Genomic DNA, 24806 nt, shown 5'->3' with positions numbered 1-24806 from the left:
CTCCCACCACGTCGGCTCAGTTTAGAGACACAGTCTCCATTTCTGACAGTCTGACCATTGTTGCTCCCTTATGATGTTTTTTAACTTATCCCACATACAGGAGAGATCTTTTCATTTTTTTTTTAATGTGGAGGTGGTGACATCTATATGCATATAGATGAATAGAGCTAAACTCCCCAAACTCCCCCAAACTGTAAATCAGTGATAAGCTGATAATTTTTTTCCAAATCTGTATTTCTACTTTTAGGTACATAATTTTTTAAAATATTATAATTTTGCACTAATAAATTTTTAACTTTACATGAAAAAGATAAATGTGGTTTTAGTAAGAGTGAAGAGAATCAAGAAAATTTTAAGGGGAAAGTCTGAATAGACCTATAAAAGTATAAAGTAATTTATACTAAGAAAAGGAATATTGGGGGACTAGAGTGATAGTACAGCAGGTAGGGTGCTTGCCTTGTATGTGGCTGACCTGGGTTCAATCCCCAGAAACCCATGTGGTCCAGAGCCTACCAGGAATGATCCCTGAATGCAGAGCCAGTGTAAGCCCTGAGCATGGCTGGGTGTGGCCCCAAACCAAACAAAAAAAGAAAGGGAATCTTGGATTTATGTTAGAAAACATTGACAGTGCTTAAATATCTGCATTAGTAAGGGACTGTAATAAAAATCTTTGTGGATGTACAATTATATTAGGTATGATTTGGTAAAGGCATGGAATATGAAGGCAGTGATATATTACATAGATTTAAATGTCTATATATGAGAACCTCAACTTTATATTCTTATCTTTTGTACAGAATTTTGGCTCAGTAATCTCCAGCACTGGAGTAAGTCAATACCCTCTAAACTGCTAGGAATAGTTCTTCTATTGTGTCATTAGCCATAAAGCTTTAGATTTAAAGATCTCAATAACAGCTGTCATATTACAAAAATGGTCAGTAGAACAAACAAAAAAGATCTTTCTTGTATTAAATTCAGTCATGGAATATGGCTACTGTGACTTTACTATCAAAAGCATGAGCTGCTGGTAATGTGAAAAAATAATAATTTCCCTCCTGGTTACTCCACATAAGCCTTAGTATCTAATTACTAGTTACTCTCAAAGGACTCCTATCGGAAACTAAAATGAACCATAAGGTATTCTCTATTAACAATGATATTTGATAAGTTGTTCAATTCCAACAACAAATAACCATATAAGGACATAAAAATCTACCCTAGGGTTGGCTTGCTTTACCCTAGGCAAGATAATGCAGCATAATAGGAACAAGAAGTCAAAATTGTAGTGTAAAGCAAAGTGCTGCTCTGTACAGAAGGGACTGGACACATTCACAGGATCACTTACTCATTCACCTTGGGGAATGTCACTGAACTCAACCTGGCCTTGACCCCGGCTCTGGACAAACTCGCAGCAAGTCTGCTCATGGCTATCTTAGCTGAAAGAGCCCTAGAAAACACCCGTGGGAGAGTGGGGTGTCAGGAACCCCCGGAGAGCGCCCGGCTCAGAGAGCAGCATGAGGACCCATGGTCATGGGGAGTGGAGAAGCTTCTGGCGGGGCAAAGCAGAGCGCTGAGGAGCAGGGATGCAAGCAAGGACAGATGGAAACAATGTGATCAAATACCACCCCCAGACACACAGTATTTGCCACAAACTTTCACTTAAATAACCATTACTTATGTTTCAGCCAGGCTTTATTCCAAAAGGCAATGGTCTTCCGGTGGCTAACTAGTAATTCTTTCTAATATTCTGATTTTTGTTACTCTTTTCTAGTCTATTTAAAATCATAGATATGTGCATGGGACCTGAAGATATGTGCATAAAGGGCTTTGCTTGTGAGAGACCCCGCAGAGCACCTTCTTCAGTGACCCCCAGCACTGAGCCAAGATAGCCACTGAATACAGCAGCACTGTAGCACTGTAGCACCACTGCTCATCAATTTGCTCGAGCGGGCACCAGTAACGTCTCCATTGTGAGACTTGTTACTGTTTTTGGCATATCGAATACACCACAGGTAGCTTGCCAGGCTCTGCCATGCGGGCGAGATACTCTTGGTAGCTTGCTGGGCTCTCCAAGAGGGACGAAGGAATCAAACCTGGATCGGCCGCGTGTAAGGCAAAAGCCCTACCTGCTGTATAACACATGCCCCTAAAAACCAATACAAAACCAAAGTAGAAACTAAAACTTCAAAATAAGTCAGAATGTTAGGATATACTGATGTCAAAAAAAAAAGAGAGAAGGTAGAACTAAGTCTTCCCAAAGTAAAATTGATAAAAGTATTTCAGAGGCAGATTTTAATTATAACAGCACTAGTGATTAAATGTCGATAAAATCACCCTTTCAAATTTTTCCTATTTTTAATCTCACATCCTTTAATTATTAATTACACTATTTCTGTGGTTGTTAAGTAGTCTCAATATTTCAGCAAACAAAAAAATTATCCAAAGACATCAATTAGAAAGTATCCTCACAAAACTGCAATTTAATATTATTTTTTTACTTGTGAATAATTGTTGAATGTCTATCTGTAATGGAGTTATGTCCTTTAAATGTAATGAGTCAAATCATTTAACATTTTGGAGATAATACAGATTTTGGGGATAACAGCAGACAGCTACAGGGTTTACTAGGCATCAGGTATCTTATAAGCCGTCTAGTTGTACAGCTCATTTAATCCTCACTGAACTCCAATGAGGTAGGTCCTCCCATGGCCTCCATTTCACAGATGAGGACACTAGAACAGATTAAGTAACTCACCCAAGATTACATAGGTAGGAAATGACAGAGTTGAGATTTCAAACCCAGACAGGCTATCCCTAAATCCAGTCTACTGCATCGTGAAGCTTTTAACTGGTTTCAGAACATGAATTACTAAATAAAACTACTATAATAAGACACAGCCATCTATAATCCTTGAGAAACTCTTATGCTAGCAGTCTCTGGATAGCTGGGACTAACCTCTCAGTCTGAGCGAGAATCTGATACTGTGTTTACGAGCCACTCACAGCTCTGAGAATTGGAAATACGACTGTTTTCAAATGAGAGGTGCTATAATCATAAAATATGTTCTGGAAATTTGGTAGATTAGTCCAAGAAGATGTAAAAAAAAAACCTCACTAATAATGTTTAATCTTTTGGATATAGAGGGTGAAATAAATGTATTATTAAATCCGGTTTCATCTGCTTATTTTCATACTTTTTTGGTGGTTCACAGTATGCTTCTATTGGCTGGAGCTCTTCTGAAATGCATGTAGCTGCTGTGTTCGCTACTGGTATTTACTCCTTTCCTGGTGACTCAGTCAGCATGAGGCACTTTAACTACCACCCTGTGCGCATCCTGTAAACTGTAATTGTGATATCTCTGGTGTTGACTGAGGTCAGGCTGCCCTCACTCAGGCCTTAGACCACAACGTCAGGTTGTACTTGAAGCTGTGCTGTGTCTTTCTGTGATTTCCAGCAGTCTGTCTGCCCACAGATACACCCATTTTGCAATCTCAAAGCCACGTCTGCTAGTTTAGAATCCAGGTAAATTAGAACTGTGCAAAGTTTAAGAACAGAAGTTAACTGAGTGCTGAAGAAGGTCTACTCCAAATTGGCATCCATATCCAGATTCTTTAACAACTATTTTGATGGCTCTGAGACACATTTCTACCAATTACCCTAACAAGTTCCTTTAACGTATTCCATACACAGGGTACCAAATTAAATCCAACTGGAGCACTTTGTAACTCAGCTTGAAATTTCCAACAGCAGACTAAGTTTGAGAAGATGAAAAAAAATTCTAGAGAAGGATGGTAGTAATGATTATCCAACAGTAGGATATTCTTACTGCCTAGTGCTACAGAACTTTAAAATGGTTAAAATGGCAAACTGCATGTGATGGACATCTTACCTAAATTTATAACACAACTCCTTAACAATTTTGTATCTTCCTCAGGATCAGATTTAAACTCTTTTCCAGCTCATACATAGCACAAAGAATCAGATCTCAAGCAGCCTTCGTGCAGCCTCCTGCATTATTTACCTCTACGGCCCTACTTATAGCCTCTGCTACCTCTTCCTCCTAAACTCCACCCAAATGGCACCTCCTTGGTAAAAATTCCCAACATCCCAAGATGGAGAAGACCTTTCACAATGTGCTCCACTGTATCTCATAGCGTGTCACTCTTCAATCTTTAATTTTGCAAGGGCATTCTGTGTACATGACTCTTCCCCACTCTGAGTGCGCTAAAAGCAGGGGCAGTGCCCAGCCCTGGCACAGAACCAGCATGTAAGTGATGTGCCCTAAATGCTTGTTGAGTCCATTCAGTAAACAAGTACTTACTGAGGGCCTGCCGGAGGCAAACAATGTCCAATGCACTGTGGATACCACAGTGGAAAAATGCAACAAAGACTGCTCTCACAGAGTTTCTACAAATAAAATGCCAGCTGGACAAAGCACCACAAAGAGAAAAGAACACATAAGGGGAGAACAAGGGTGTTTTATATGGAATGGTTTGGAAGGAGCCTTCTAGATAGAGACTAGGAAAAAAAAAAGTGGGTGAGTTTTTCTAAGCGCTCAGTGCCACTGGATGAAGTTCATCTCAGTCTGGTTCTGAGCTGTGGTCGGGAAAGCTATGGCAAACTCCAATTCCAAAAAAAGCAAATCACTCATTCTCTGTCCTATCTACCTGACTGACTTTGAAATCACCACCTAGTTCTATCAGTATGACGATCATAAGTGTCCCACCTCAATACAATAAAGGACACTTACTGATCCTTTTCCCACGAAATCCTGACGGCTATGAAGTCTTGGGGGGGGGGGGGGCAAACATTTGCTGAGTGCTTACTCTGCATAAACAGACTGCTCTAAGCACTTGGCAGCTTTCTCAACAGTCTTTTGAAATAAACTGTTACCAATCCCACCTTCAAGACTGAAAATTAGGCACAACGCTGTTAAACAATCTGTCCGAGGGCATGGACCTGGCTCTTAGTGGTGAACTAGGACCTGAAACCAGAGAAACCGTCTGAAACTAGGGTCTTGGCTCGCAGTGAGAGCTGAGAACATTCTGCCGTCTCACATTTGTATTTCCTGTCACAGAATACCCTTGGTCCTATTGTTGGGTGTGTGTGTTTTTCTTTCTTTCCTGTTAAGCCTGAAGTTGTGAATTTTTATAGAACCATACAACCCAGCAATACTATTTCTTGGTACCTAAACCTGAAACACAAAACATTCATTTGAAAGGTTATATACACATTTATGTTCAGTGTTGCACTTAGTATAATAGCCAAGATATGGAAGTTAACTCAAATGCCCAACTACAAATAAATGGATCAAGAAGCTGTGATATATACGTAAGGGGATACTATGCAGCTCTAAGAAAAAGCAGAATCCTGGGGCTGGAGAGATAGCACAGCGGGTAGGGCGTTTGCCTTGCACGCGGCCGACCCGGGTTCAAATCCCAGCATCCCATATGGTCCCCTGAGCACGGCCAGGGGGTAATTCCTGAGTGCAGAGCCAGGAGTAACCCCTGCGCATCACCAGGTGTGACCCAAAAAGCAAAAAAAAAAAAAAAAAAAGAAAAAGCAGAATCCTGCACTGTGTGGCACATGGATGGAACTACAGGGTAACACGGGTGAAGTCAGTCAGAAAGAAAGGACACCGAATGATCTCTGTGGAGGACTTCACAGCAATGTGGCAAGGAGAGGCTAAAGGCACAAAGGGAGGAGGCGGAGCCACACACCTGAGTTAGTTGTGGGGGCGGGGTGGGGGGTGGAGGTGGGTTGAAAGGCAGAGGTGGTAGGTTTCTTGGGGGAGGGAGGTGGGTACACGGTGATGGAATTATGTGCATTAGAAATCTTCATTAACAGTACTATAAAGCACAAAATCTCAATCCAAAAAAAGCTATGAATTTTCACTTCATCTTTTCTCATATTTTAACAAAGCCTCATTTCTCATTCTAATAGTCGCACTTCTCATACTGAAATTCTACCAAAGAAAGCTGTCTATACTTTTGATCAGTTACGAACTTAATATTATTTACTGACAATATTTTCAAAAATGCTCTCAGGACTATAAACATGCAGTCGAGAAAAGATCAGGGAGATAAATTAAGAGGTAGATCCCGAATTCTGTCTGTCACTGCATTCCACCCAGCACTCCACCAAGCACCCGCAGATGTTCGTCCTCATGGTCCCCAAGCACTGCCCGGGTAGCTCTGCCAGGGCCCAAGCCTAGCACTTGTCAGGCCAAGTAAGAAGAGGGGGGGGAGGGAGGGAGGGAGGGAGAACTCAAGCAGTGCGATCCACAGACTACACTGCTATAAAGGTGTGCATATGAGCTGCTGAGTGCTGGGCAGCACAGGGGGGGTGAGGGCTGAACCAAGCCAGTCGCCGCTCAGAAAGCCTCATCAGGTTGGGGTTCATGTGGGGCTGAGAGGCAAACTCAGCAAGTTCAGGGACGTGCCGTGTGCAGAGACGCCCAGGCTGCACTTCCGGCCGGCACAGGCAGTGGAGACTAAGGTTTTCCCTTTGCTATATTCATTTTCTCTCTCTCTCTCTTTTTGCTTTTTGGGTCACACCCAGCGATGCACAGGGGTTACTCCTGGCTTTACACTCAGGAATTACTCCTGGCGGCACTCGGGGGACCATAGGGGATGCTGGGAATCAAACCCTGGTCGGCCGCGTGCAAGGCAAACGCCCTCCCGGCTGTACTATTGCTCCAGCCCCTATTCATTTTCTCTTAAGATTTAAGAATGACACCTGACTAGAGCAGTTACCTCAAGCGCAACACAGCCAAAAGCAAACTTCTGGTGCTCTGACAACACCCTCTGAACATCCCCTTCTCAAGGGAAGCCAAAGCCTGCCGCTGAAGCAGTAGACTTCTTACCCTCAGAACCAGACATGCACTGCCTCCCCCGCCCTCACACGCCCTTTAACACGGCAGACACACGTACCCATGTGTAAGCAATCACGCGCACCTACACACATGCAGTCAGGTCTGTCTTAGCTTCTACCTACTAGCTCTTTCTCTTCCTCTCCTCAGGCCAAGTTAGCCCTGAACCAAAGCCTGATTATTCCTCCTGGTGGTGATGGTGTGTTGTTGTTTTTTAAACGGCCTCGTTACTCCATAGTTTTCCTCACTTGGTTCCAGAATTACTTACCGAGTAAGTCTAACTATCATCCCACTTTTCTTTCTTCTTTTTGTTTCTAGGTCACACCTGATATGCTCGTGGCTTACTCCTGGCTCTGCCCTCAGGGGGGGGTCACCCCTGTCGAGCTCAGGGGACCATATGTGGTGCCAGGGATCAAGCCTGGGTCACCTCCTGCAAGGCAAGCGCCTGCTGCTGTACTACCTCTCCGAGAAGTGTCACTCCATTTTAGGAACATTTGGTTTCTAGGGTGGGGAGATACTCAGAGGCCTGGAGCAAAAGCCTTGCAAGTGCAAGGTCATGAGTTCAATTCCCAAAGCTACGAGGCCCCTGAGTACTGCCAGATGTGCCCTGAATGCCCCTACCATCACAGGCACGAGCACCGAACCCCAGGCCCGCAGCACTGGCCAGAGGACTACCAGGAACGGGCCCGGATCCCTGAGTAATGCTGGGAAGGCTCCCTCTCCAAAGAGAAGAGTGGTTTCTGATCACCCAAGGTACCAAGTGCAAATCCTATTCCATACACCTTTTCCTAAAAGGATCCAACATTATTTTCCACTTCATGTCTTCTTTCATTCAACAAGCAGTCACTGAACAACAGTCACTGCACTAGGCACTGACGTATGATGTCAAAGAAAACCCCACATAGTTCCTGTGTGGAGACAATGGAGTTAAGGCCCTCGTGTTCAGTAAGTGGCCAATGCTGAATCCTTGGGGTCTTTGCATCGAACCTTCCACCAGATTGGTAGAGAATTGCCTGGAGGAGCCCCCAAGTCTCCTGAGCACTGCTTGAGAGGTCACCGCTCCTCCCCCCCCACAAAAAACAAACCCAGAATTGTTTTCATGAACATTAAAATGCGGGAAAGACAATAAACATATTTATCAGTTATATAAACAAATGATCAGGCAGAAACTATGACAAACAGAAAGACCCACTAGGGAAAATGATGAGTGGAAATAACCATATAACATAAATACATCAGACCCTGTTAAACTGTACATGTTAACAAATTTTATGATATATAAATTAAACCTGAGAAAAATATGCAAACTTCTACGTGTGGACTTTCCTTATGGGGAGTGGGGAGACGGTTTGAGCCCCACCCCTGGTGCTCAGGGCTACTCTCAGCTCTGCTGGTGTCACTGGTGCTCGGGAATGCGGTTATGCTGAGTCCTCACTGGTGAATTTGATCAAGGTAAAGAAGGTGAAAGCTTTCCAGAGGAAATAAAAGTAAACACAAATAACATTTACTAGGGTTGAAGAGATAGTACAGTGGGTTAGGTGCTTGGCTTGCATACAACTGCATTCAATCGCCAGAACCTCACATGGTCCCCCAAGCACCACCAGGAGTGATTCCTGAGTGCAGAGACAGGTGTAACCCCTGAGCATTGCCAGGTATGACCTAAAAACAAACAGAACAATTTTTACTGAGCATTTACTATACACTAGGCACCTTTGATTATAATAATTTGTCTGTTGCTTCTATAAGGTTAGTGTTAGTTTTAAGTGTTAGTGTCACTTCTACAGCAGTATTAGGTTATTAAATATCCTCTGATCAGGGAAAAGGAACTAAGGAGTCGATCCACTTTGCCCTTGGCTGGAGAGAGAACTCAAGGGCTGGAGTGCATGCATAGCATACACCGTGGGAGCCGAGCACAGGGCTTCAGGCCAAATATAACACCGGGTATATCCCCAGTAGACCCCAGCAAAACAAAAAAAAAACTTCACCCAGGGACAAAAGGGATGGACCAGTGGCAATGAAATGAGGCCAAATGAAATGTGCTCGATCCCCAGTGCCTTGCACTGCTGCAGCCGCTCTGACGCTGGCAACCATGCGTGATCCCCAGTCTACTACTATCAAGTACTTCAGACACTGCAACTAAGGGGCCAAACTCTCCGCATAAGCACCACAGCCAGTAGTGTGCCACCTGGTAAGCACCTGTGTGAGTACCACAGTGACACCAGCAAGCGCTACAACCAGAATGTGTGCAAGTACCATAAATAAGAGAGTGAAATTCCCAGTGAGCACGTGTGGATTCTCTGGTAACAACACAACCAAATATACACAGTGTATGTGAAACCCCCCAAATCACAACAAGAACACCACCAACAAAGGAAAGAAACAAAACTTAATTGAAGGGAGGGGAGTTGGGGATACACCTGGCTATGCTCAGGGCTTACTCAGCAGTGCTTGGGGAACTATACGTACTGCGAAGTATCAAATCTAGGTCACCTACAGGTAAGGCAAGTGTCCTATCTGTTGTACTACTTCTCTAGTTCCTATTTTTGTTTTTATTTAGTGATAGAAGGAACACTAACAACACTAACACTAACCTTATAACCTTATAGAAGGAACAGATAAATTACTATAGTGAAAGGTGCCTTATGATAAGTAAATGTTCACTAAATTTGGGGGGCCACACCCAGCAGTGCTCGAGTCTTACTCCTGGCTCTATGCTCAGGGATCACATATGATGGTGTTGGCTATATGCAGTGCCAGGGATCACAAGGGAGTGGGCCATGCGCAAGGTAAGTGCCTTAATTATGCCCTGCACTATCTCTCTGCCCATAGGAATTTTTTTCTTTTTTTAAGAAGGTACTACAGGGGCCGGAGCGATAGCACAGCAGGTAGGGCGTCTACCTTGCATGCAGCTGACCTGAGTTCAATCCCCAGCACCCCATATGTACCCCAAACACCGCCAGGAGTAATTCCTGAGAGCAGAGGCAGGAGTAACCCCTGAGCATAGCCGGGTATGACCCAAAACAACAACAACAACAACAAAACGATGCTATGACTGCGTGTTACACATTTTTTTCTTGGGGGGGGGCTTTGGGGGTCACACCTGGAGATGCTCTGCTGTTACTCCTGACTCTACACTCAGGAATTATTCCTGGCATTGCTCTAGGGACCATCTGGGATGCCGGGGATTGAACCAGGGTGGAATGTGTGCAAGGCAAAAGCCTCACCTGCTATACTATCTCTCTGGCCACTGTGTGTAAATTTTTTTAAAGAAAAAAAATATTCATAGTCAGAAAACTAATAGATGTCATGCTAGATTAAAGGACCTGACTCCAGGATTCATGATTTTGTCCGCCACATTCAGCAAACTCACCTAGAAAATGCTGCTGCTACACAAAACTACTTTTGACACCATAAATAAGTCAATGTGTTTCACTTCTGATAGAAACTGCTTTCCATATCCTTTGTACATTCCTATTCTATCATGTCTCCTCCCCTCTCCCCTCACTGCCTTTACTTCAATCAAACCAGTCTCCCTCTGTTTCTCTAGTATGCCTAAGCTTCCTCCTACCACAGGACCTATGAGTTTACGTGAGCAATGATTACAATCAAAATATGTTTTAAGTCACAATTCTGCCAAAACTTCAACTAACATTTTTCTACACACAGTACCAATAACATTAACAAGAGCCTGTACTAAATAATACACTAATGTTTCAATGCCATTCATTAATTTTAATAAAAAAGAACTCATTTTCCAGTCTTCTGTTGTTAGACATGATGTCACCATGAAAATATTTGTTTTCAGCGAAATCCAGTAACAACAGATTTGGCTTACTGATTAGAATGAAGAACAATCATACAGCTCTCTTAGCACTGAAATGAAACAAAACAATCAAGCCAACAAAGTATCACAATAGAACTTGATCACCACCACTCTCTTAATCAGGAGAACCACAGTATGTGAAATAACGCCAACAGCATATCAGATACCCAAATCCCACTTTCACAGAGAAATTATTGCACATCTGTGCAAACATACCAAAAAGCATGCTGGCAACCAATTACAGAATTTCAATTACAATAATTGGATAATCAGATAAATCTTTAAGCTCCCATCATAATACAAGTATTAAGCACCTATACCAGCACGGGCTGTTCAAAGAGGAGGCAGAGAAAGGAATGACACACTTTACACAGTAACATTTAAAACAGAGTTGTCCCCAAACTTAAGATGAAAAGTGTTACCACATTTATATATAAAAAAAGATTCGTGCAGAGAGTAGAGCACCTGCCCTGAATGCAGCAGGACATACGGTCCCCGAGCAGAGCTGGGAATGACCCTGAGCGCAGAGCCAGGAGGCTCCACAGCAAAAACAAAGAAAGACTCACCTTGGGGCCCTTTTAAACATTAAGGTAAGTTCCCTTTGAACTTAATATGGAGTAGGGGAGGGGAGTTAGAAAAAAATTAATTTACCAGCTTCTAGCAAAATACCTTTACTACAGTAAATTTCCCTAAATGACAGGCACAAAGGCTTCTGTTTATTTTCAAGCTGTGTTTTATCAGTTACTGGCTGGAGGACCTTGAGATTTTTACTTGTTGAGTTTCAGTTCTCTGTGTCACCACCACAAAATCCAGTGATACAGTTCCCTAGCACAGAGTAACAAGTACCATTCATTGAGTGTTCACTTTTTCTTTCCCCCCTCGGGTCACACCCAGCGATGTTCTGTGGTTACTCCTTGCTGTGCACTCAGGAATTCCTCCTCGCGGTGCTGGGGGACCACATGGGATGCGGAAGACTGAACCCGGGTCAACCGCATGCAAGGCAAACACCCTCCCCACTATACTATCCCTCTGGCCTGATGTTCACTTTTACCAAGTTGTAGAAAGTCAAATAGCTGCATTTTATACTGTACCCTCTATAGTGTAATCCATGGAGCCTGAGAGATAGTAGAGCAGGCGAGGTACTTGCCTTGCACATAAGCAAGCTGGGTCCCATCTCTGGCACTGGAAATAGTCTCCAAGGGCACTGCCAGGAGTGATCCCTGAACAAGCGCTCAATATCACTGGAAACAGTCTCCAGAACAAAAAATAATTACTCATATAGACAATTTTTTTTTGGTTTTGGGTCACACCTGGCGATGCACAGGGCTTAGTCCTGGCTCTGAAATTACTCCTGGCGGTGCTCAGAGGACCATAGGGGATGCTGGGAATTGAACCTGGGTTGGCCACGTGCCCTACCCACTGTGCTATCGCTCCAGCCCCCTCATACAGACGATTTTTGAGATCAATAAAACTCTAATATTGAAAGCTTTTAAACACACATCAAGGCTTGGCTTTGCCCTTTTTAAAAAAGGCAGTCCTAAGATTAGAAATAGCTTGATTATTTTAAATGGTAATATGTTTACAATTTGTTTTAAAGAAGCTAGAATTTTAAAAAAGATAAACCTTTCCAGTCTTCAGTATTTTGTTTACAGAATTCGGCTATAAATTCAAGCCTGGAATGTTGACACTATTATTAACAAGAACAGTAAACATCTATTAGCCTCTCCTACCTGCTCTATTATACAAAAAAAGTTGGACAGTAAATCAGTTGACACAAAGTTGTTAAATTTTGTCAAGTATTAAGTTGTCCCAACCTTTGATGTAGACTACCTGATACAGACTATGTGAAATATGATGACAAATATTACTGACTCCCACAAAAGTATCTGCTATATAGCAACTACTGGATCAAACACAGGCCTTAGAAATCACCAACTTATTACACAGATTAGAGAAATGATTAAGTTCAAAGGTCACATACACACAGTTACTATTAAGTAAGGACTAGAACCTAAGTCTTCCTGCTTTCAGTTCATTGTTATAAATTACATGACAGCTGACAGCTGAGCTTTTAAAAAGGGTGAGATCTATTCCAGGCAGGGGATCTAGTACACGGGCAGATTACATGCTTCATACATAAGAGGAAAGCATGAGGCCTGGGTTCCATCCCTGACACAAAAGCAAAACAAAACAAAAATATATCTATTTTCGTATCTCAAACCGTTCTCTACATATTAAGAATATGAATACCTGAAAAAGTAAATGCATCACAAGAGCTAAATATTAAGCACAATTTAATGTAACCCAGAGACTAGTGTCAACAAGCAAAAAGGGCACGTAGGACAGAAACGGATGGAACCCGAAAGACCCAAGGGATGGGGCCTGCAGGGTGAAGGGTCCCACTGAGAACACAAGCACACCAGCATCACCAGCAGGGGAAGCAGAGCCCAGACCCTGAAGCTTCACGTCAACACTCCCTGGGAAACAGCAAAGTGCGTGTGCTCACAGTACATCCCCAAATCATTTCACACGTGAATTTGCACCAGAAAAGTTGTATCAGCTGCAAAATGTTCAAGACGCTGACTGATGTTCAGGAAGTTTTTCTTTCTTACGCTTTACGTGAGGCCAGTTTTAGTAAAATTCTTACTTCTATTAAAGGTTAGGTGTGCCTAAAAGCTTTCAAGTCCAGATCTTAGGGGTAAATCAACAAGCAACTTTGTACTTGTTTGGCTTTTTGTATTGGAGGGTCTCAGAGTCACACCTGGCAGTGCTCCTGACTGGGTGGTACCCAGGGTCCAACCAAGGGTTGGCTGCTTTGTTTTCAGAGAAAAAAAAAATCTATCCCGTATTACTTGTTAGATAACCCACTTTCTTCTGTAAAAGCATTTAAAAATATATCACTGACATAAGAAAGGTAAATAGTGATATGGCTCAATAAATGACGCTCATGTGTAAGGTTTTGGGTTCAATGCCCAGCACCAGGGGAAAAAAATGATTATGAATGGCAGAGTACAGTATCACTTTAACAAGAGAAAATCCCAAAATAAGAACAATATTGATCAAAAAATGGGCTTAATGGCTCCTGGGTGAAATACAACAATTTTCACACACTTTCCTCTAAGAAACCTTTTTCGGATCTTTTTTAGCAGATTATTTATAACAAGCAATACAAAATAAATTACTTCAATTCTACTTTAGGGGCAGGGTTTGGGGTTCGGGATGGAAATATTTGAAATACGGTGGTGGGAAGGTGTATTGGTGGTAGGATTGATGTTCGAATATTAAATGTAATCAATTATTGTGAACAACTTTCACTGTATCACTGTCATCCTGCTGCTCATCGATTTGCTCGAGAGGGCACCAGTAACATCTTCATCGTGAGACTTGTTACTGTTTTTGGCATATCTAATACGCCACAGGTAGCTTGCCAGGCCCTGCCATGCAGGCAAGATACTCTCAGTAGCTTGCCAGGCTCTTCGAGAGGTGAACAACTTTAAAAATAAAGTTTTTCTTAAAAAACTGTTTAAAAGCACTCATGGGATTTTGTGTTAGCAAATTCAGACTTCTTTCCTTTTGCGAGGGGGCTGGTGTGTGCTCAGGGATTGAACCTAGGTGCAAAGCAAGCGCCCTTGCCTGCTGCACTATGGCTCCAGCACCTCAATCAATGACTTCTTTTCGGCTGACTAAATAGCCAGACTCCCATTTACTCCCAGCAGCTGAGAAACACGGCGCTCCACCCCATCAAGCAAACATTACCACACTCGACACATTAATTATCAGTCCTCAAATAAATACACTCAGCTATCTAACAGGCAGCCACTACCACTCACCACCACTGAACCCTTCAAATATGTTTGCCTAAATTGAGGTGGGTTACAAAGGTAACCCTTCACTGGATTCACACCAGCTCTCAAATTTAGTGCAATATCAGAGCAATAAATTTTTCATATTGATTACAGTAAATATTTTATATACTGTAGTTATTCTTAGTTTTGATGTATTTACTTTAAAATTCCATTGGACTTTTTCAGATGTTGGGGGCCACACTTGTGCTCAGGGTTATACTCCTGGCTCTGAGCTAAGGGATCACTCCTAGGAGGGATCAGGGAGCCCTAAGGGGTACCAGGGATCTAACCCAGTTGGCCACCTGCAGGGCAAGCATTCTACCCACTGTACTACTGCTTCAGCCCCCTCAGCTGGATTTTGATTCACACTTATATTCCCGCCCGAGAGTTCTATACGAGTTGCAAAATATGATACAATCTTCCTTTGATGATTCATCATGATGATAAGCACCAGATACACATTAGAGAAAAAAATCTTATAGTATCTTAGACACATAGCTTAAGTTAAAAAACAAGACATGTTCTATTAAATTTATAATTAACTTTCATCATCATCATCATCATCATCATCATCATCATCATCCTGTTGATTGTCGAATTTCTCCAGCGGTCTCGGTAACGTCTCCATTCGTCCTAGCCCTGAGATTTTAGAAGCCTCTCTTTACTCGTCCTTTCCAATGGTGCATCATTGGAGGCTCTCAGGGTCAGAGGAATGAGACCCATGATGGGCCTCTCATAATCAACTTTAACTATGTTAATAGTGGAAGATTCAACCCTATATGTGTGTTTGTTTGTTTATGCTTTTTGGGTCACACCCAGCGATGCTCAGAGGTCACTCCTGGCTCTGCACTCAGGAACTGTCCCTGGCCGTGCTCAGGGGACCATATGGGATGCTGGGAATCCAACCCGGGTCGGCCGCGTGCAAGGCAAACGCCCTACCCACTGTGCCCCCAACGCGCCCGATTCAACCCTATATGTTGCATCCTTAGATCAAGAATGAAACAGAAAAGTTTGCTAGGGAGGGACCAAGATAAATACCATCTCTTTCTAGAAGACATTTTAAAACAAGAGCAGTATATTTAAAGTAACAGCTTTTTAAAAAATAGTCCTTAGACTTCTCCAAAAGGAAACCTGGTAGGGTACATCAGAAACTCCAATCAAGAGGCAGAGTTCAAATGTTTGTGCCATGTGGAGAACATCAGCCAAGTTCCTTAGCAGGGTATTTATAATTAAACCTTATAGGGTGATTTAAAACGGTCAAAATTTTATAATATTCTTCAATATTACCGTTATCGAATTTAATAGAACTATTTCCAAAACACTGTATCCTTTCCAAATCTGGCCAGTGAAAACAGGGGAGGCTATAGCTGCAGCCGTGTCTTGCACGGGCTAAAATTAGAAACTGACCGTCCCGAGCCCTATGCTCAAGGAGTATTTGCACGGAATTCCGTTCCAGAAGCACTTCTGGGCACACCATTCATTATTCTTTTTGATGCCGAAAGCCCTGAGACACTGGCACGTTCTCGGTCCTACTTCTGAGGTTGCCGCCAGGCGCGCAGACCTTGACGTGCTCAAGGTTACGGAGCTTAAACCCAGCAGAACCAGTACCGATCTGGACCCCCAGCACCTCGTCCTCTGCTCCAGGCAAGCAATTCTTCAAAACGGAACGCTCAGTACCGCGACAAGTCCTGACGCTGGGCGCGGAGCGCAGCACCCGGTGGGGGGGACCGCCGGGGTCTGCGCGGGCTGCGTGCGGGGCTCAGCCCCCGGGGGAGACGACAGGCCCGGCCGATCCCCCGGGGCCAAACGTCCTTCCCGGCAATGCAGCAGGGCCGGGGGACAGCGGCCAAGTGGGAAACGCAGAGAAACGGCTCTGTCCTGCTCGAATGCTATTGTCCACGGGAAGAAATTGTAGGCTAAATAAAGGGGGCATTTTCTTCCTTTTTTTTAAAAAAAAAAAAAAAAAGCACCAGGGTCTGGTTTCTGGCCGCGCCCGCGGAGGCTGGGCGGAGGCGGCGCCCCCGAGACAGCGACGCGGGAGCCGGTGCGGCGGGCGCTGGGCCACGGCCCGGCATCCACCTCGCGGGGCGCCGCGCCCGCCCCCGGCCCGCGAGGACCCCGCACGGCGCCCCCCGCGGCCCCGCCAGCGCCGCCCCGCCGGGGGACCCGGCCCGGATTCCGGCGGCGAGCGCTGACAGCCGGCGCCGCCCCCACCTGCGCGCGGCCGCCCGCCCCCCGCCGGCCCGAGGAAGGAAGCCGCCCGCCCGCCGCAGAGGAAGCCGCGCGCCCGCACCCACCGGCATCATCGTGCGCGGTCCGCGGCGCCCGCCGCCGCCTGACAGGACGCTCGCGGCCGCGCCGCGCCCGCCGCCCGCACGGGCCGCGCGCTCGCCGCCGCGCGCTGGGGTCCGGCCGCGACGAGGCGGCGGCTGCGGGGGGCTGCGGAGCCCAGGCCGGCCTGTCGCGGCCGCCGGCGCGCTGCGTCGCTGTCCGGGACCGGCCGCCGCCGCCGCCGCCTCCGCCCGAGCGCCGCCCGCCGCCGGCCCGCGGGCGCTCTCCCCGGCCGCAGGCCCCGCCCCCGGCGCGTCGTCCTCGCGGGGCCGGCCGCCGCCTCCGATTGGCCGGGAGCGGCGCGGGGCGGGCCCGGGGGCGGGGACTGCGGGTCCCGCCCCCGACCTCGCGCCCGGCCGCCGCCAGGTGCGAGCGCGCCCGTGCGCGTCCGCGCGCCCGCGGAGGGGGAGGGGCGGCACGCGGCCGCGGCCCCGCCCGAGTGCGGGCTGCGGGAGTCCCGGCCGCGCCCCGCAGCTCCCGGGCCTCGGGGGTGCGGCCTCGGGGCCGGGCCCCTGCCGCGCCGCAGTCCGGCTGCGTCGGGATTCGAACCGCCGCCGGCGGAGCGGGCGGGTGGGCGGGGCGCCCGCGCTGACCGCGGCCTGACCCGGGCTCCTGGCGCCCGCGGGGCTGCCGCCGAGGCCGGGATGGGCGCGCGCGGCGCGGGGCGCCCCGAACCCCAGCGGCCCGGCACCTGATCGCCCCTGGGCGCCGCCTCTGTGGCTCCGGCTGTGGGCGCGGGTCCACTGTCCCTCTTGGCCCGGTCCAGGCGCCCGCGCTCGCCTCTAGGCCCCGGCCCTCGGGCCGCCGTGTGCGTGTCACTGACCTGGCCTGGGCACCTGGGTGGCGGCGGGGCCAAGCCAGACCCATCCCGTGCTGCGAGTCTGCGCAGGGGGCGCATAGATGAGACCGAGCGCTCCGAAACGCACACATGTGTCAGGCCGGGGTCAGGGCTCAGTCAGGGTCAGTCTGGAGTCCTCTGCTCCTCTGGGGAGAGGGACCTTGCCAACGGGTGGCTGCTGCTCCCCTCCCCTCTCAGAGAACCGCCCCCTTGGAGGTCCTGGCGCTGGGTGGTGCAGTGGACAGACCAGTGGCCAGGCGTCCCTGGCCCTGCTGTGCCCACCTCCTTGGAGGTCTTGAGCAGCCTTAGCGCGATCTCGCCGTGGTGTCGGAGCCGAGCCTTGCCTCCCTTCCTCCACTCGGAGCCTCACAGCTGGGGCCAGGCCCGCCCCATGTAGAGCTTGGTGGCCGCTCCTCCAGCGCAGCTCTCGGGAGTGGGGTTCAGAGGCAAGCAGGCCCCGTGCACAGACGTGCAGGGTCAGGGTCACCCAGGCAACTTCCCTTGTCTTAGCGTGCTGTTGTGGTGCCTGGGCAGCATCAGGCAGGCCATGGTGCCCGCACTTAGCCCGGGTGCCCCCAGGGTGCTGGCCCTTAGCCATGTCACTTGCACTCATGTTCTCCAAGAGCTACTCTTGAATTGTGCTCTCAAAAATTCTGGTGTGGTGCCACACTGGCCTAGCATGGTCCTGCTGCCTTAGTCGTGGTGTCCATGGCACATCTGGTGCCGGGCAGCACCCACTACGGAGCTGCCAGGACCACACGGCCTCTGTGCTGACCTGGGGTCAAACTCATCACCACCTGCTTGCGAAGGGCACAGTAGCCACTGAGCCGACTAGGGAGCTTGATACGTGGACGCTGGTCAGGCCACGCCTTGTCCTGGAGCAAGATTTGGAGGGAAGAGGAAGTGCTGGGCAGGGCTGGCCTGGGCTGGCCATCAGAGACCTGAACTCTGCCTCCCGCTGGGCTTCCACTCCCTGTGCAGCCCCACCTCGAGGCCTGTGTCCCCTTCTGCAGGGCTCTTCCAGCTGACGCACTAGCAGTGAAGAGGGGACTGCGGGCCACTCCTCAGGCAGGGTCAGGCCTTGCCGGGACACTGCAGAGAGGTGCCGTCTGGCCCAGGTGGCCCAGATGCGCTCACTCCCTGGAGAAGAGAGTGGGCCACTGGGGTCCGCACTTGTCTGCAGGACCTGGGCCAGCCCTCTGCAGGCACCCTCCAAAGCGGGCCTGCTCGGCCCACAGACTCCACCTGCTCCTCCTCTCGCCTTCCCACCACAGCCTCTGGCATCATGCCCCGCCCCCCTCCCGACAGGGGCCTGGGTGAAACTGTCCTCCCTGCTCTTACCTCCATCCTGATCCCCCCAGACAGAACTGGGCCACGCCCACATGCCCACTCCACAACCCTGCACCCCGTCATCTAGACTCGGGTTCACAGGGTCCTCTCAGGAACCTTCACTCCTCCAGGCACCCTGCGTGTGTCAGGAGCCCAGATGGCCAGGACGCTCATCAACATTCCGAAAGGGCTAGAACTTGCTTTCAGCCTCTTCAGCAAAAGGGAGAGGGCCCAGGAAGGCAGGATGAGTGGCATATGGCAAACGCTTGGGACGAGCTGGAGATGCGCGCTGGGTACAGGCTGCAGTGTACTTTTCTCTCTGCTCTCCTTAACAGTAAACAGTATTAAATGCTCTTTAAATGTCATCGGGGAAAATCAATGTCAACTCATTTGCAGACAGGAATTCTTGGAAGAAGTCACAGAATCCCAACAAATTAACGAGTTTCACTGGAATGGGAACTGGGAGGAGATGGGACAGGAACGGGAGTGAGGCTCTTGTCCTTACTTTGTAAAATAAGCTTTACAGTTAGCACAGCTTTGGCGGAAGGACACTGTGAGGACCACGAGTTCAGAGCCCGGTGCCCCCTTCATGTCCTGCAGTAGCATGGCGCATTCTCTGCAGCAAAGTCCACGCTCTGGACACCATGTGTCACGCACTCATCAGGTCCCCTGAGTCTCTTCCACGCTGACTTGGTGTTTCCAGCCCTGCAGTGTCAGGAGGGCTGGTCCAGTGTCCGGAGGCTGTTCCTCCTGAAACCATACTTCCTCAGGATCAGACTGGGGTTACTGGGGTTCCAGGAGGAAGATGACAGAGACAAAATGCCATTCCTATCTTGTCATCTCAAGGCCTCAGGCTCACGCAGACTCGCAGCAGTCACTCCTGTTGACCTCCAGAGCATGGACACTCGCTGTGCTTTCGAGGTGCCAGGGCACACCCTGGACCCGCTATTTCTTTCTTTCTTTCTTTCTTTCTTTCTTTCTTTCTTTCTTTCTTTCTTTCTTTCTTTCTTTCTTTCTTTCTTTCTTTCTTTTTTTCTGGTGCTTGGGCCAAAGAGATGGAAGCAGACGCTGAGTCCTGCGTTCTCTAGCTCTCTGGCCCTGTTGCTGCTTCCCTTCTCAGAGTTTTGGGTCCAGGTGGTGTTATTACTTATGGCTGCATTGTCCAGTCTGCTTGAGAACACAGAGACCTTACAAATGGCAGCGCTGTTCCTGCAGCTCTGCCCGTGCAGTCCAGGCTGGGGTGCAGGCGGCTGCACTCTCACTGGCTCCCGCCTGCCCCCTGCCCGCTGTCTGCCTCGTTCAGTCTTCTTGGGCCAGGGCCCACTTCAGACTCTAACTTACCGACTTCTGCAAGGCCCCTCAGAATCACCTTCTGAGAAGAGCAGGGCTTAGGATTCAACCTATGAACTGGGGAAGAGCCTGTTCATCTGTAGAAGAACCTCCACGGTATCTCCAGTCTGCAAGCTCGGGCTCTCATCCACACACCCTCCCCGAGTCCAGCCCTGCTTCCTTGGGCCCCTCTTCTTCTACCTCCTGAAGCCAGCAAAGCCACCTGGTTTGTCACTGTCCCAGTCCCTCCTCTGTAGCGGTTTCACAGTGCCCTGTCCACGGCCTCACCCAGGCTGCTGCCCCCAGGATGTCAGCTCACCAGTGTCCCCTTCTGCTCAGGTCAGGAGTGAGGCTGCTCACAAGGAAGGGCGGAAGTCCAGCGCCAGTACAGTTGGAAATTAAAGGTGTCAAGAGTGTGACACAGTGGCTGTTGTGTTGGGGACGGTAGTATCTGGGTCCAACCTGAAGGCAGAGGAGGTGGCCCTGGCCTCTGGAGAGGAATGAGTAGAGGTGGGGGGGGCTGCATAAAGGGCATGAACTTGGGCAGCTCAGGGGCAGTGCTGGAGTCTCAAAGGCGGAGTGGAAGTTGGGGGAGGTGGTGTCAGGCACGGGTTTCTGGGCCCCCTGGACGGGACTTTATCTGGGCGAGTGTCTGGGCATTACGGGGATCCTGGCTGGCAAGGTTGAGAAGGGTCCGTAGGCAGGCAATGGTGGGGGTGCAGAAGGCTACCCTGGGCGGCTGTGCCCTGCAGGGTGGGATTGGGGAAAGAGAAACAGGAAGCTCCCAGAACCCCCTGCCGACTTCATCAGCGCTGGGGGCCTGGGGTGCTGACCACGGGCATAGGCTGGCCCATGAGGACTGCCTGGAGCCCCCAGGAGCCCATGGTTCAGGACCCCGTTCCTGGCTTCTGCCCCCTGGCCAGCACTCAGCCACACATGGGCACTGCCTGGGTGCCCCTTTCACCTGCCACCGCTTCCCGTGCACCCACAGTTCCTTCTGCAGCTCCAAGCAGATACGAGCCTTAGGGGACCCAAGCGCCTCTGCCCACAGAGGGACTCAGCCTCTCAGCCCTGCGCCCTGCAGGCCCCAGCTCCAACCCCCGAACTTCCAGGAGAGCCTGTGTCCCCTCGCTGGGAATCTGTCACTGCTTCATCCCGGGCTTATCTCCAGGCTCCACTGAGGGCTCTGCCCGAAAGCCAGCCACCTGCAAAGGGCCTCCACCCGAGTCCCGTGCCCAGGGGGTCCCCGCTGTGGGAAGGTGATGCACGTGCTGGGCCCAGTCAGCGGCCAGTGGCCTCATCCCTCCCTGTGATGCCGATCCCCTCCACCCAGGGGACAGGGGCTCCCTCTTGGGGAACGGGGTGCTGAACCCCGTTGGATAGACGCACCAACACACACACACACACACACACACACACAGCTTTGAACACATAGCCCAGCAACCAGACGCTCAAGATACACTGGTGCAAACCAACACAGCTCAGATGACATACCCGCAACGCTGATGCACACAGTGCACTGGTGGATTTGTACACACACAGAGTACATGCATCTACACACGGCCCTGATAGATAACAACACAGCACTGACACACAGAGTGAACATGGTAACACACAGTGCCCTGTGTATATGCACACATGAAGAATACACACATCTACACAGTGCCCTGGTGTATATATGCACACACACAGAGTACACACACCTATACACAGCCCAGATACATAGGGACCTGGTGTATATGAACACACACACACAGAGTACACACACCTACACACAGCCCAGACACACAGGGCCCTGGTGTATATGTACGCACAGAGGGTACACACACCTACACACAGCCCAGACACACAGGGCCCTGGTGTATATGTACGCACAGAGAGTACACACACTTACACACAGCCCAGACACACAGGGCCCGGGTGTATATGTACGCACAGAGGGTACACACACCTACACACAGCCCAGACACACAGGGCCCTGTGTATGTGTACACACACGAAGCCTGGCCATTGGGACTGCCCCCTCCAGTGTCATCCCCCCCTTGCACTACGTCCTGCCTGAGGCACTCACACAGCCCTCTGTGGTGCTCACGGGGGCCACATACAGGGTCTGCGCGCCCACTGAGGTGCTCACCAAGCTCACGCGCCCGTGGCTGGGATGCTGGACACGTGACCCTGAGGCCGCTGCTCACACACGTGGTGGCTGTGGAGTTCGCAGACCTTCTCGGTTTCTGGGCTCACCGGAAGCCACAGGCCCTCCTGTGGTGTCCAAGCAGGCTGTGGTGAGGCTGGATGTGGCACGGGCATGAGACCGCAGGCTGCAGGGGGCGCCGGTGGCAGAGCGCTGGCACTCAGGGTGGCAGGGCCGGCAGTGCCCTGAGCCCCCGAGACCCCACCACCCTGCTGCAGTGCTTCACCCCAGGCTCTGACCACTGTCCTGTAGAAGGCGGCTGGGCTGGCACCCCACCCCCGCCCTCTGCAGCCTCCCGCCCCAACGCCCCAGGCCCCCTGCTCTCAGACCCCCAGCTGCTTCCCACATGACTCAGGAAGCGGCACCTGGGTCAGGCTGCAGGCTGGGAAGCACATGGCTTCCGCAAATTTGGGGAATTCCAGGAAGATTATTTAAGCAAGGGGAGTGGGGGAGGGGCCGGGCAGAGCACAGAGGACAGTGACCATCCAGGGGAGCCCCAAGGGAGGCCTGACCTGACAGCAAGTCCGTTGCATGGAGTGATGCACCAGGCCCGGGCCGCACCCCACCCCCCAACCGCTGGTCCAGAGGAGCCTCTGCCTGCAGGCCCGGAACTCAGCAATAACTAATTTGCTATTTTGTAGCAAGAAGCCCGGGGAATGTGCTTTCCCTCTGGGGGCACCAGACCAGAGGCTGCCGGGTCCTGCTGAGGGACCCCCGCCAGGCCTGGTGTCTCTGTCAATTGGGAGAACAGAACTCAAACTGCCGGCGACCACAGCGTCCAGTCTGGCATTTCCTCCTGTCCTCTCTCCGTCTGGTCGCAAGTTATTGCCACCTGGGAACGCTGTCGCAGGTGGCACCTCTGGACTCATCTCTCCTCTGGCCACACCACGGCCTGGGCCTCTGGGGCCTGAATTTGTATGTGGTGCTTGAGAATATTCTGGAAAAGCTCAGGAAACTCCTCTGTAGTGAACAAAGAGGCCTGGCCGCACCCATCTCCTGACTCCGGAGCGGAAACGGTCCTGCTGAACAAGGACCGCGGGACGCAGCCCGCCCTGGGGCCACTGCCAAGTCCTGGCCAGGGCTGCTGGCCAGTGGTGGTTTCTCAAGATGGAGCCGGCTCGGCAAGAAGAGAAATTCACACACACATTCACATTCACGCGTAACACGCACACACTCACAGACGTTCTACACACACATATTTGCTCCCACACTTATATTCATAGATACATGTGCATAATAACATGCTCACTCATTCACACCCACATACATGCACAAACACTCATGCTAACATACATACATTCATACACACATACTCATAACACTCACACTTATTCATAAACGGACGCACACATGCTTATACACATTCACACACACTCACACACATATAACATGCACTCACACCCCTTCACACACATATACATCTTCACATATGTCATATACATCACATTCACATACTCACATTCATACACATATATACACTCACAGGTCTATACAATGTTCACATTTATTCACACACAGATGTAGTCACACATCAGACTCTCCACAGCTACTCACATTCTCACAGACCTACTTACACACACAGATGTACTCACTTTTGCACTCTCACAGACATACTCCCAAACATATTCAGTCACATATGTGCACTCACATGCTCAGATTAGTCTCACTCTACACACTTGCACACATTTACACTCACAGATGGACTTGCATTCACACTCACCTGTGCTCACTCATGTACTCACTCTCACACATTCACACAGTCGTACATACCCACACCTTAGCACTCACAGACTTACTAACACTTAACAACTTCACACACATTCACGGACTCACACCTGCGCTCAGATATACATTCACCAATGTGATGACACACTGCCACACATACTCACGGTCACTCACATCCCTCCACTCACACTGCACTCACACATGTACTCTCACTCCCACACACATAGGTCTGGGTTACGTGCACTAGCCACCTTGTCACTTCGCAGGGCAGCGTCTAACTTTCTCTGCATCTAACTCAGTGGCTGTGGGCCAGGAAGGATCCGCAATGAGCACCCAACTACACAAACAATTTTGGTTTTGTTTAATTTTTTTTTTTGCTTTTGGGGTCACACCCAGCAATGCACAGGGGTTACTCCTGGCTCTGCACTCAGGAATTACTCCTGGCGGTGCCCAGGGGGACCATATGGGATGCTGGGAATCGAACCTGGGTCGGCCGCATGCAAGGCGCAGCCCTACCCGCTGT

General features: G+C 49.4%; 1 protein-coding gene across 1 annotated transcript in view; it reads right to left on the bottom strand.

Moving 5' to 3' along the window:
• The window catches only part of PPP1R13B (protein phosphatase 1 regulatory subunit 13B), a 93784-nt gene extending 76712 nt beyond the window's left edge, over positions 1 to 17072 (bottom strand). Inside the window, exon 1 of the mRNA XM_055130037.1 lies at positions 16838 to 17072. Within this exon, the coding sequence (XP_054986012.1) occupies positions 16838 to 16846 (9 nt within the window). The 5' untranslated portion in view covers positions 16847 to 17072. The remainder of the gene's footprint in view (positions 1 to 16837) is intronic.
• Positions 17073 to 24806: the final 7734 nt, after the last annotated feature.

This window comes from Sorex araneus, chromosome 3, assembly GCF_027595985.1.
Source record: "Sorex araneus isolate mSorAra2 chromosome 3, mSorAra2.pri, whole genome shotgun sequence".
Classification (NCBI taxonomy): Eukaryota; Metazoa; Chordata; class Mammalia; order Eulipotyphla; family Soricidae; genus Sorex; species Sorex araneus.
The sequence above is the reverse complement of the archived record's forward strand: the minus strand, read 5'-3'. Positions and strand labels throughout refer to the sequence as shown.